General features: G+C 36.5%; 1 protein-coding gene across 3 annotated transcripts in view; it reads right to left on the bottom strand.

Annotated features, from left to right (window-relative positions):
• Positions 1-13881, bottom strand: part of DNAJB6 (DnaJ heat shock protein family (Hsp40) member B6) — a 65725-nt gene that overhangs the window by 10128 nt on the left and 41716 nt on the right. For 2 of the 3 annotated variants that reach the window (XM_072412601.1, XM_072412603.1), the window contains exon 9: positions 1403-1606. In XM_072412601.1, coding sequence (XP_072268702.1) covers positions 1403-1606 — 204 coding nt within the window. The remainder of the gene's footprint in view (positions 1-1402; positions 1607-13881) is intronic. The other variant, XM_072412604.1, reaches the window with a different exon arrangement.

Raw genomic sequence — 13881 nt, 5'->3', positions numbered from 1 at the left:
TAGGATACTTATTCTGAATGCTTGATGGTGATTCAGAAAATATTAACATTACAGGACCAGCATATGAGCCATGAACTATTATTATTTGTAAAAGCATAGGTATGCAATGGCAGCTTACATTATCCAAGTAAAGATTTACTTTCTACTTGTCACCTATACAGCATGGTTTGTCCAAGCACAGTGTGTTGAAGGAATATTTAGAATACTGAATCTCCAAACCATTAGGTACAATGTCTTAGAAGTCTATTATTAGCTTTCACTGCAAAGATATGATCCACATTGTTGTTAACACTATGTAATATCTAAAGTATATATAAGCTTGAGAAGCAATTTTCAGGACTAACTAAACTCATTTTTACTTTTTACATTAGCCTTTTGATGGCCCGGACTATTTTAGCATGTTGATTACAACTTGATCTAAACAGGGCTTGGTTTCTGCATAGGATAGCAGGGCTGACAGTTGGGGCACACATCAACTGCAGATCATGTTGAGATCTGCTAAAAATACTTTTTTGTATGTAGGTAAAGTTTCAGATAGGAACTGGAAATGTTGTTGTTTTAGCAAGGTTTATGTTTTTGTTGTTGAAATATTGTACCTACAGCTCACCCCATCTACAGAAAGAAATGAACTATTAGCAAAGGACTGGCCAGTACACTGGAAGGGGGCAGCACAAAACAGTTGGTCTACGGAGGCACAAAAAATATATCCAGCCCTCATTTTAAAGTATACACTTGTCAGACTGAACATGAAAACCCCCTTGTATTTTACCATCTAAAATGCAAGGACTTCAGTAAAGTACAGCCTTATTTACATGTACATTGCTCTGCAATATGTTGGCGCTAAAGAAATACTGTTTAATAATATTAATATCTTACAAAGTTACCAGTGCTCTCACATAGAAAGCTGCTACTTTGTACATTGGTTTACTGTGATGTAACAATTAACTTGGCTAACCCTCATACATGGACCGTTGGTTATATTCTTGGTAACCTTCACGCAGAGAACCAAACATCTGTGTATGGGTAGCAGGTTCGATCAAAGCATGTGAGTTGTTCATTAAAAAATTATGTTTTCAGATTGTCTAAAATAAGAATGTATGTCTCTATATTGACACGGCACTAGAAAAGGACACCACTCTTTATAAAGCAGTGAATTTACCATTTACTATTCCTCCATGTGACAATGGCAGTAGGTAAAACTCCATCATAATAGCATCACATGCTTCGGCTATTTTTGCTAAGGTGTGTATGCTTGTTTATGAATAATAAGTGGTGTGAGTTGTACAAGTGTATTACATCAGTGAACAGCAGCATTTTCGTGTTTTTTCTGAAAGTGTTGTGCACTTGCTGGATTGGCTAATGTACACATTACTAAACTCCTCTTTATGCTGTTTTTGCACACCTGCTGAGTAAAGGTGAGATTCCCCAAAAGAGCCCGTACCCCTCTGTCTATCCTGCCCCTCTTCTTCGTCACTTATATAACTGTGACTGTGCCTGGACATAACAGGAGGGCGGTGGGTCCTGGAACTTCTGCTGCTTGATGATGGCAGAGCATTCTGTCCCCGACGTCTGCATTCCTCTGCAAGGGCCAACTCATCAGGTACACCTGGGAATATGGACAGATAAAAGGAAAGACTATATAAATACTAGACACTTAAATGGAATTCAAATGTAGTCAGATATAAACTGAGTAAATACAATGTGGATGACAGTCACAATAACTGTTTGAACAGGTGTTTGAAATGGTCAGATACAAAGCAAAATAATACTCAACCTTAAAAGTTCTAATTGCAAAGATGTCTTGATATTATTGCAGATAATTAGAAATTTAATTTTAACTAGACCTCTATGATTTACAAGCTCTTTACACCAGCATGATTAAAAAGGTGCTACAAAAGTCAAAAGCTTTGACTGTCCTATGAGAGCAATCCTGCACTGTAAAGTATGGGGATGGGGAGCATAAATAAATTAGTTTAAACAGAACAACAGGCTTCCAATTAAAAAAGTCAAACACAAGCCAGTAAAAAAAATCACAACCAGGGTAAAGTTATAAAGCTGTAAACACATCCAAACAAGAAGGGAGCAGATTGCGGTGTTGGCTTACTATGGGAGGTAAAATAGTGAATGGTGAGAGTTTTGCTACAGGATCCAGCAAAACAGCCTTAAAATAAAACTTCTTCTTTGTTACTTTCAAAACCTAACGACGTCAATGGCTATGTTAAAAAAAGACATTTCTAAAACTCTTCTGCTTTGAGAAAACTTTTGTTCCAAATTACCAGACATCATAAATTTAACGGCATTAAAATAAAAATAGTCAGGTTGTCAGCTGTTTTCAGGAGGAGTAAAGTTACAGACAAAACATAAACACAAGGTTCTTTATTTAGAATACTGATATCATAGTACAGCCTATTTCTTATCAGAGTGACTACATTTTAGCTTTTGACGTCCCTTGCCTGGTTTAAAGTTCTGCTCTTAAATTACATCTATTCCCATCACTTCATTAGACGTGCTGCTAATGAAAGGGTAATGGCTTATGAGAGACTGACTGGCTTATGAGAGTCTTCCTTACGGTGGCTGTAATGGGCCCTATAATAAGAGGCAATGCTAACAAATTTCCTGTGGTAATAAGTCATTTTCAAATATCTCTTGGGGACGATGGACAGACATGTGTTATACAATTACTAATGCAGCAAGGCACAGACTTTCACTTTAAAACAAAAAAAGCTCAAAGTACGTGTGTGCTATTGTTATAATCGCTGAGTACCACGTGGGATGTGGTGCTCCATGGACAAGTTCAAGCATGGATTTATATTCCCCTACATAGAATTCCCAGGATTCAAATCTTTAGATACAACCAAAACTGTCTCTTTGATATCTCCCACCTACCTCTTTCTAGACCCCTAAACTAATCTAACAAAGTATCATCCCACTCCATTGTATTGTAAGCTGTCTCTGCATTATTATCCTGGGTGCAGAAATCTCTTCTGGATCTTGCACAGTAAAATACACATATATATATATTGTGACATGGCAAAAGGGGTCATCTTGTAGGGAAGATATATTTCTCCTTGTTTCCTCACCAATGGGAGAGCTTAACCAGCAACGGGTCTGCTGGGATTCCAGACCTGGGTTTTGCATGTCACTCAGAAGTGTTCTGATCCAGGCCAGAGTTTGGTTTTGTCTGGCCATTAATTACTGCACAGCTGTGAGCAGCAGGTAAAAAGGAAAGGAGGGGATGGAAGCTCTCTCTGACCTGGGGCATAGGGAAGCGGCCTGTAAGAGCCAGTGTTGTACTACATGTGAGTAAAGGTTGCTGGAACGTTTGTGTTGAGTTGGCTGGGTTAGCCACCAACTGGTAGAGAGGCATCTGCCAGCTGTTTAGTTAGTGCCTGACTGGCTAGGATTTATTTTTGTTTTGTTTTATCTTATACAACCTTTTTGGGTCAGTTTCAACCCTATCTACTGTCTCCAGTGTGCTTCATACATCTCTCCTGCAGTCCGAGAGTACCTTTTAGCCCAGAAAAGGTAAGAGTGATCCCACAAGGGTGGTATAACATAAGCGAAGAATGCACGAGGGTGAGGGAAGGTTCTAGGTTAGATTAGTTTAGGGTGCTTGGGGTGGTTGGGTATAGAAAAGGCATAGTTGTCCTTTAAATACAAAAAGATCAAAAGTTTGACTAGAATTCCAAACATTCCTTCTTATACTAAATTTCATCTTCACATTTTCAAAGATTTTTTTATTGGTGTGGAGGGCTGAATCCCTATATGTATTCTGCATTATCATGGATTTTCTATTGAAGTATTTGGTAGTTCTCTTTATCCCAGGATTCTGTTTTTAGGTAAACTGTCCTACAGAAACATTCTAAGACAGGACAGAGAACAGAAGCATCACTCCATATAAAAAAAAAAATTGAGAAGCATTGTGGTTGCCTTGAGCATAGTTTCCAATTTGCTGCACCCATTTTTCTGAGACATAAGTGATGCAAATTTGCTGTGCTTAATAGCTGGGTGTTGTAATCCTTTTGATGCTTGATAATGATTTTGTGAGGCTTCCTCCTAACGGCTTTTTCAGTCATCTGAACACTAGAAGACTTTCTCTGTAGACTGAAAATGGTCATGTATAGAGATAGGGGATCACCTCTGTGGGCTGTTAGGTTGACAGAGTATCTAAATCTCCTGCAAGTATTATGTAAATGCACATATGTGCTGGAGAAAAGAAAGCAAAAAAGTCCTCAAAGCATACTAACAGTATATACACCAGGGTAAACATGGGTTGATTTAATTGTATTTCCAGAAAGAAGTTCCATTAACCTGCAGCCCTCTCATACAAACAAAGAAACAGTTGTGTTTTTACCTGTCTCTGAACATGCAATATTCCCAGGACAGGTTATGTGAATTTACACAAACCTGACAGTTTATAACTTGTCCTACATTTTAATTCAGTCATGATTCACAACCAACACTCAGACTTTACCTGTGACGGACAGTCTCAAATTTTATTATTCAGAGAGGCTGTGGTGTGGTACCAGATACTGAAAACGTCTAATTCCTAAGTCAGGAGTGTTTGTAAGTATAAGAATGAAAATGCAACAATCAATTGCAAAATTTTTCACAATTATTGCTCATAAAAAACATTTTACCTTTCAGTTTGCAATCAATAAAGATAAATCCCACATAAAAGGAAAAAAGAAATCGGATTGTCCATGTATAGGGAGAAAACTTGACCATGCATTAAACACTCAAATTGCCGTCTCCCTTATACTAGGAATATACCACAAAATTTTCTTTCTACCCCACTATCAATATCACAACTGACTATTTGTATTTATTGCACCACCTGCTTGTTTGATTTCTGATCTGAACTATACACGGTTATATCTTATCAAAATAGCAATTGGAACACTAAAAGTTATTTTAATTTTAATACAGCAGTGAACTTATCGAAAAAACTCCTTGCTTAATAAATTTTAAATTGACAACCTGCCAACATATTGGAGTTTAAAAATTAAATTAAATGTTTTCATCTATATCGTCAAAAATATTGCGTAAAGTAGTTTTAGGTTTACCAACCTGTAGTGCAAGGACTTTCTGATTTGATATACAATCGATTGTTTAGGTTTGCCCCTAAAATACATTTATTTGTATATCTAAAGGATATGCTACATGGATTAAACAGTGTATGGGTAAGGTTACAGTTCAAGCACTTCTGCACAAGACTTGTTTACTGATTGGCTTCCACTTTTTTCTTCCAACCTTTATTCTAATGAAAAACCTTCATCAATATAACAAACTAAAAAAAGCAGATATGCTATGTATAGGTATTGTCACACACCATACAAACGAAACAGCAGCTACCAAATTATCTCCCTTCCTTTCCACCATAATATACTCGCCTGTCCATGGTATCTGTTAAATATCTGTGTAATTTTCATTCTACACAATTGTAGATTAGCAAAATTGATTTTCTATTTGACTAGTGTTTAAAAAAAAATGTACATAATAGGTAATACAATTTGCAATATAGTACAACTGATGGCTTTAAATTTATATGGCTTTTATAAAGTAATCACAAAAACAAAAAAATTCACTTTACCATCCCTGACGAATTTAAGTTTTCCTATCTGTCTCATGCACTCCACCTTCCAGACACTGCAGATCACAGTGGGAGGGTGTCAGTGACAGTACTGTCTATCGAGAAAGCAATCTACAGGCTTTTGAATCAGCAGTGGCAATACCCCCTACAGAAATTTTTTCACCAACTGTAGGGTAAGCAGACAGAGTTTACATAAGAGTGGCAACTCTGCAGCTGTGTAGTATTGTTGCAACACCATTACACAGGTGGGTTAGGGGTACTTTAATTGCAACAGCAGCAGGTATTTGTAGGACTTTGCAGGGAACTAAGAATTACCTGTAAGTGCAGATGTACTTACAATTAGGTTCTGCAGTACATATTCTTTTGGATGGAAGCCCTATTTGTTTTTTAATTATATACCACAACTGTGGTATATTGTGTGTATTCTGTTTAGACACCTGAAATCTGTTAAGGAAGTCTATACCATCTAACTAGAAACAAAAAACAAGATCTAACATGTTAAATGTTCTTACATACAAAGTCAGCGTTTTCATGTAACATAACAAAAACAGCTTCAGGTGTAAGTAGAATTGTAGTATTGTAACAAATAATGCTCGGGGACATCAAGGAAATATCATGCTCAATAGTCCGCTGACATTGTGCAGGATTTTTTTTCATTAAACTAATATTTGGAAAACCTTGATATCTGATGACCACTTATTACATGGTACAGCTGTGGGATTGCTAAAACAGGAAGTTAAAGAATCTACAATCATGTTTCACAATTAAAGTAAAAGTAACCAGATTACTTGTTGTACATTATTGTATCGAACAATGTTTATACATAAAAAATGTTTTGCATTTCAGTGTTGCTAAACTACTGGAGCTCTCATTTACATGCTCATGCTTCAATGTCTGGTGTATGTGCAGTGAGGCAAATAAGTATTTGATCCCCTGCTGATTTTGTACGTTTGCCCTCTGACAAACAAATGACCAGTCTAAATTTGTAATGGTCGGTTTATTGTAGCTGTGAGAGACAGAATAACAACAAAAGAACCCTTAAAAAGCCAGTGCTCAAAAGTCTAACCCTTCCCAAAAAATGAAGGTTGGATTTTAAAGGAGTAAGTTCATTGTAAAAGCCGTCTAAACTCAGGAAATAATTCTTAATAAATAAGAGTTTCAGGACAGATATAAATGTATTCCACATACAATACCATATGACAATGTCTTGCAACCCTTTGTCTATATTAGTAACAGGTAAGGTCCTTATCCAATAATGGACATCAAGCATGTTTAACTAGAGTAATGCTATTTATTAGCATCCAGTGTTTTCTTTCAATGATGCAGTTCTGACATTTAATATGGGTATGCCCCCAAAATAGTTAACCTTTGTACACATTCCCTCAGCAATCCCCACCATACTACAAAATAGGCTGCAGTCAGAGGTGGAGGTTATGTTTGCTCCAGCAAGTAAACTAGATCCACTGTAAAAGCATTTTTTCCAAAACTAAAACTGTTTTATTCTGGTAAGGCAATAGCTATTTAATGGAACGTAACCATAAATTCTGTAGTTTCACTATGAACATTATTAGTGAGTTGCTTTCCTATCAGGGATGTTCTCATAAATCTGATGGCTCTCCAGATGCAAATACCTTGATACAACTAAGCTCAGAGTAACCAAATATTACCAAAATATTACACTTCAAACCAATTTATAAATATAAGATATAAAACTTAGATAATTACAATGTTTTATTTGAGATAATTTCTTGCAGAATTCTTGTTAGTCTTTGCTCCTGCTACTCAAGAGTTATGATCAAACTACTGTGCAAGTTCCAGAAATGTCAGATAAAAGGTATTTGTGTTAGTTTTAGTTGACTAATAATTGCATTTAAGGAGAGAGACCCTTGCAAAATACCTATTGCACCTGGGTGGGGAGCTTAGGACTTCCCCTGAGGACATGAGGAATACCTTTACGTAGAGAGGAGGGGGGTTGTCAGCCTGTACTTGACCCTCCTGATCGCCTCTATCAGATAAACAAAGCAGGGGGAGTGTTCTTTTTAAAATTTGACACTTTCCCCTGAAAAAGAAATCTCACAAATTTTTTTTCAGTTTAAAAATTCAAAAGGCTCCAAGTCCAACCCTAAGGCAATTGATCCTTAAATACAATTTTTTTTTTTTTTTACTGAAAGTGCATTTTTATTTACATACAAAAGCTAAACAGACACATTGCAAAAATCTGCCACTTCCTGCTTTCATTGGAAAAAGAAAAAGACATGTACGATCTATGTGTAAGATGACCTTGGCAGTTTCACTCAAATTCACTGACTGACATGGCTCAGAGCTGGCCATTCTTGGCAACACGCCTTCACATAAGTAGCCACCTGATGAGAAAAAGTATTTATATACATGCAAGTGAAACCTGATTACACATTTAATTATTGTCTGAAATTTTTGATCTCCATGAGAAATAGCTGTAGGTTGAGGCCTGCAGAATTCTGATTCACAGTTACCATAGCAACTGCCAGGTAGACTCTAAAATTACAGCTAACACCAGCAGGGAGGATATGAGCAGAAAGATACACCCACACTGGCGTTAACTCCTCAGTCATCCCCAGTAAAGAAAACCTTCAGTGAGCCATTGCTACCAATCCCTTAAGATCTCTTAAGGAAGCTTAATGCTCCTGCAGCTTACAAAGGCTTATGAATAGGGCAGTGGTGAAACCTAGCAATTAGCAGCAATTCAATGCTAAGAAAATATAGTACAACTTTCCTTGTTTGCCCTACAGGTATCCCAACCAACACGTAAAGCATCCTGCCGGTATGATCTAGATTATGACCGAAACAAAAGCAATGAGATATACAGAGAATCTGCAACTTTCAACAATAGGTAAAATGGCAAATCACCTGAAAGCTTATCCCTGACCCACTTTCGTCCGCTTCACTGAACTCTACACCGCTCCATTGATCAACTGCAGACAGAACACAATCCCTATGTAAGCTCCATATATAATTGTCAGAGCTTTTACACTGCCTAGGGAAGGTTGCTTTCAATGACCCAATACTCATATGTTCTAGTCAACTTTTTTTTTTTTTTTTTTTTATACATACAGGGGGTTAAAAACTGTACCACTGGACACTACCACTGGGTCTTGGGCATTAATCTTACCTTTTCTGAACCCAATGTCCTCTTAAAAGCAAGGACCTGTATTGCAACCCCTTCCGATTCCACTAATTCTGCTACTACTGTAGCTTTCATGCACCCAGGAACCTATAGCCAGGGGCTATAGGTGTGTTTTGTCAACAGGCAGGATGACAACATGGGGAAAACACCATGGGAGCAGCCTGAAATTACAGCACTTGCTGTAACACTCTTGTGGTAACAGGATTATTAGGTTTTGAGAACTGTATTACAAGACCTTGCATTTAAGTAAGGTGAATTGTAAATGCTATTAAAAAAAGAAGGTAAGTTTGTTGTGCCGAGAGTCCAGCTTTATTAAACCATGCATCAATGACTAATACTAAGACGGAGCAGAGGAATGCTCTGTAAACTAAAAATAGATAAGGGCTGGAGCGTATGTCAGGTTATTTTGTGCTTGTTTATTGAGGTAATACACCATGCTCACGTTGAGTTATGATTTACTTTTCATTGGAACCCAACGCACTACCATGAATAAATTCCAGGAGGGTACTACTTTTATAGGAGGCTTAGAATTGGAATATAAGGAAATCACTATACACTAGCAGAAGGGGAGTAATACGAAAAGTAATATTTTTACACAAAAAAGCTGATACACGAACAGACTTTCAACAGAGGTCCACATCAAGTGTCTGTGAGAAACGGATCTATACTATATAAAAGGTATATATAATAAGGCTATATAAATCACCCAACAAAACCCCCAGTCACTGTTCCATGTTTTTTCCTGAAATAGAAAAAAAAAATCTGTTGCTAGATATAGATTAGTAATCTGAAACCACTGTTTCCAATAAAAAGGGGAAAAAAACACGGATTTGGAGTTGATAAAAATGTGCCTACTCCAACTCCTGATAAATTTAAATTATAATAAAAAAAAAATACAGCAAATGTCCTATTTCACAAACAATAGTCATAATTAGGTACTTCTCTGATGTAGGAATAAAGCCCAGTGCATAGTTGTATTTCTACTAGTGTGAAGTCCAGCTGTGCTGTTATACAACCTGGCATTCACATTATTGTAATCTGGATTATGTACATTACAAAAAGTGTTTTAATTTTATTTCAGATATGTGTTTAACAAGTTGATTTGAGTGTAAACAAGTGTAATGCTATAGGTGTAGGTGAGTGCTATGGCCTGATGTGTGTTCAGGTGTCCTGTCTGCGCTCTCCATATATGCTCCCATCCAGGGCTAAACTTTAACATCATTTTGCACATCACCTAATACTAGGAAGTTAGTTAAGTGGCTCCCCTGGCCCTGGAGCCTCCCACTGCCCTGTCTTCAGCAGACAATCGGCAAACAGAGATAAAGACAGCAGCGTCTGCTCAACTTCCTCTCTCTGCTAAATGAATTTAGGAGAACTTGGCAGGAACAGCTTTTTGTATTCAACTGTAAGTGTTCATGTTTATTTTAAAACTCCATGGCTGCTTGTGTGTACTATGATGGAAGGTTGTGTGCATGTTTCTGGATAAAACTGCAGGGCTATGTGTATGTTTGTGTGTATGGTGCAGGAATGTATGAATGTTTGTATAGTGCATATTGTGTGTATGTTTCTGAGTAAAATGTAGGGCTCTGTGTTGTGTGTGTATAGTATAAATGTTTGTGCATGTTTTTCTGTATATGTTTGTATTTAAATCAAAGTATATGCTAGTTAGTATAACATTTTATATATTTATATTTTAGTGAAAGCCGCACCCCATTCACAATGGCAAAAAGTCTGTAAACAAGCACGATGAAGTCTGCTGTTAATGAGCACTTTACATTATCCAGTGATGGGAAACATTACGTTTGTCAATTTATTCTTGAAGATGATGGTGAAAAACAATGTGATGCAAAAATTAGCAGTTTCAGTGGGTCTAACAAAAATGCACCTACAAGAGCATCAAATTTGAAAAGACACTTGCAGCATTTTCATCCTAAAGTGTTAGAAATTGTGAATGAGAAAGATATCAATCAAAATATCCCATCTACTTCTGGGATAAAAATGTTCAGAAATCTACTGGAGACCAAACACAACTAAGAAGATTCTTTATATCTGACAAAGTTACCATAACAATGGCACCAGAAAAATTCAAAAAACACATTATTGAATTGGTAGTAAAAAATAGTGTACCACTATCCTTTTCACAGCCAGCCTTTTTAGGCCTAAATGGATAAATGGATAAAAAACCTGATGTTTCTCTGGAAAGAGAAAGTATAAGGAAACTTATAACTGAAGAGGCCAAATGTAAAAAGGAAGAACTACGAAAAGGTCTGAAGGGACATTTTGTCTTCATAAAAATAAATGCATGACCTTGTCACAGAGTCAATTATTTTGCTATCAATGTTAGATTTGTTGATGAAAATAATAAAACAATAACGCGAACCTTGGGAGTAAAGGACACGTAGGCTCATCACACAAGTGTCTATCTTCAGAAGTTAGTGGAGGATGTTCTAGAACAGGGGTGTCAAACTCAAATGCACAGTGGGCCAAGATTAAAAAGTTAAGGCAAAGTCGCGGGCCAACCTTGCAATTTATTTAAATACATTTATTTATTTAAATGTATTGAAATAATTGAGGAAGTTTTTCCTACTCATTAGATATAAAAACTTTTCATATGGAACAAGGAGGTTTTGCTTCATATTAAATCTGGAACAAGCCTATAATAAGTTTCAATAGTAACCTTTTTACACAGGCTAACAATACTAACAACAACTTTCTTCAATGAAAATCCAACCATTCAAGTCAATGCTTTGGAGTAGCAAGGAAAAGTACAGCTGAGGGGGGATTGCTGGAAATGCCAGACCCGGCTAATTTTGGATAACATTGTTGAAGAAGCACCTACGCGTACTACTATTCAACATACGCGTTGTGTTGTTCATACTCTGCAACGTGCAAGAAGAGATGGGTTGAAAGATCATCATGCAGCTACTCTAATTGGCAAATTGAGGCAAGTAACTGTTGCAGCCAGGGCCTCTGACGTGCAGGAAAAGGAGCAATTTTGATCAAACAACACGACACAAGTAAAACCACTGGAAAATGTCTTTTCTAACCCCTTTACTGTCACCAAGAGTTTGCAATCTGAAGATTTAACACCTGACAAATTCTTCTTGAAATGGAAGAGCTTGATATATTGCCTGAACAAAAGTGGAGGGTTAAAAGCTGATGGCATTGCATCTTTAATGAAGAAAAGAGAGAATCTCTTACTGGATACTCAAATCTTGTTATCTGCTATTTATGTTGATCCAATGAGTCGAATTTTGTTGAGCGATGACCAGACCGATACTGCAAAAAAGGCCTTCTATGATGTAGCAGTTTGCATGAAGGGATTACTACCTGAAACACCACCACTGGATGAAGCTGAAAGCACTGGTAACTCAGGATCATCCTCTTCAAATGAAGATTTAGACTTTGATTCCTACTTGGACAAAATGTAACTTTCAACAGTAAGGCGAAGTCGCATCTGGGTGAAAGATAAACGATCAGAAAATGTCCAAATAAAGAGATTCCAGCAACAGTTTTTTTAATTAAAAGAACTAGAAAAGAATGATCGCTCATTAAACTGGCTGTAGAAGAAGCCATCCCTGTTTTATCCCGAGAATATTAGTGATGTGGCTAGAATCGTAACAGCAATGCCACCCACCCAAATCAGTGTTGAAAGAACTATTTTCAGTTTTAAAAATAATCAAGTCAGATTCAAGAGGGCAGAAGCAATTGTTTTTTAGAACAACACTACATTGAGTTAGTTTTGGATTGCATTCAACAGCTATTGTACAACTATATTCCAAGTTTAATATATACAATGTTTTAGGTTTTCCAGCTTATGTTTTTGTTCATAAAGTTAAGCTTCGTTTTTGTTTTAAAACTACCAAAGAATGTGGTATATATTTTTAAACTGGTAAAGTTCCTGTTTTTTATGCATACTATGCTACTACTTTATAGGCGCTTGATAAAAACAATAAAAAACCTTATTGTTTTCACTGGCCAATATAGTAGATGTTCTCAACAGGATTAAGAAATAGAGTATGGTGGTAAAAAAAAAAAAAAGGAGTTGGTGTCCCCTACTTTCAACCAAGCTCTTTACCTGGCTAGTTTTATGAAAGGGGACATTATCTATAATTAGGATGGCATGCTGAACACTCTTCACTAAAAACATTCAAAACCTCGTTAATAAAATTGCGTAATGCTTCTTGATTAAATTCTTGTTCTTGTGACTTAAAGTGGAGGGTCCCATTTTTATTCCTCACACAACAAATTGAATAATTAATGGAATGCACTCCAGCCACAACATGCACCGCCCTTTGCCCAATAGGAGATCTTCCCCTCTTGGTTCTCATTGAGATGGTAAAACCTACTTCATCAAGAAAGTAGATGTTTTTTCCATCTTCCCTAGCAATGAGATCAAGGATTTTGTTAGCATAGCTAAGCCTTTCTTGACAGAGTGGGAATCATTACGCCTTGCAGGAATTAAAGAAGTTCTTTTTAATGACCATTAGAATTTATCAATGCATCTATCGTTGAAAAAGATACATTAATTCCAAATTTTGCAAATATTTGATCCTTCATTTCCCTGAAGCTTATTCCACAATCTTCAGACATTAACTTGCCTAACTCCTCCTTATGGGCTTCATCCAACTTTGAATTTCTCAGACCTCCTCTTGGTAATTTTTCCACTCTACCGGAAGATTCATAGGTCTTATTAATTTTGGTTAGGGTTGTACGATTACAACCCAAAACCATTGCTATCTGGGAGGCATCACTTCCATTCAGATAAACTGCTCTGACATTCTGCATTACCTAATTCTCTGGCCATAAGGTTAAGTGCAATAAAAAATATAAAGCTAATAACTTTGAAGATAAAAAGATGAATAATATTGTTATCCTAAAACTTAGTATAAATCCCTGAAATAGAGATATTTAATTTTAAAATTATATAAAGTAAAAAAATATAACTGACAAATCGTCAATTTATTTTCATAAATTTTTAATTCTTGAGAAAAACTTTTATGGTAAAAATATTGTGTTATATTTTATAAATTGTAGTTGGAGAGTCGGGGGTACCAGAAACTGAGGAGCCAGAGTCAAAGGATTTATCTACTGACTCCAAAGCCCTGGTTCCTGGAGTAAGACA

Source organism: Pyxicephalus adspersus, chromosome 5 (genome assembly GCF_032062135.1).
Source record: "Pyxicephalus adspersus chromosome 5, UCB_Pads_2.0, whole genome shotgun sequence".
NCBI classification, from domain to species: Eukaryota; Metazoa; Chordata; class Amphibia; order Anura; family Pyxicephalidae; genus Pyxicephalus; species Pyxicephalus adspersus.
Note: the sequence above shows the minus strand (reverse complement) of the source record. Positions and strands in the feature narration are given on the sequence as shown.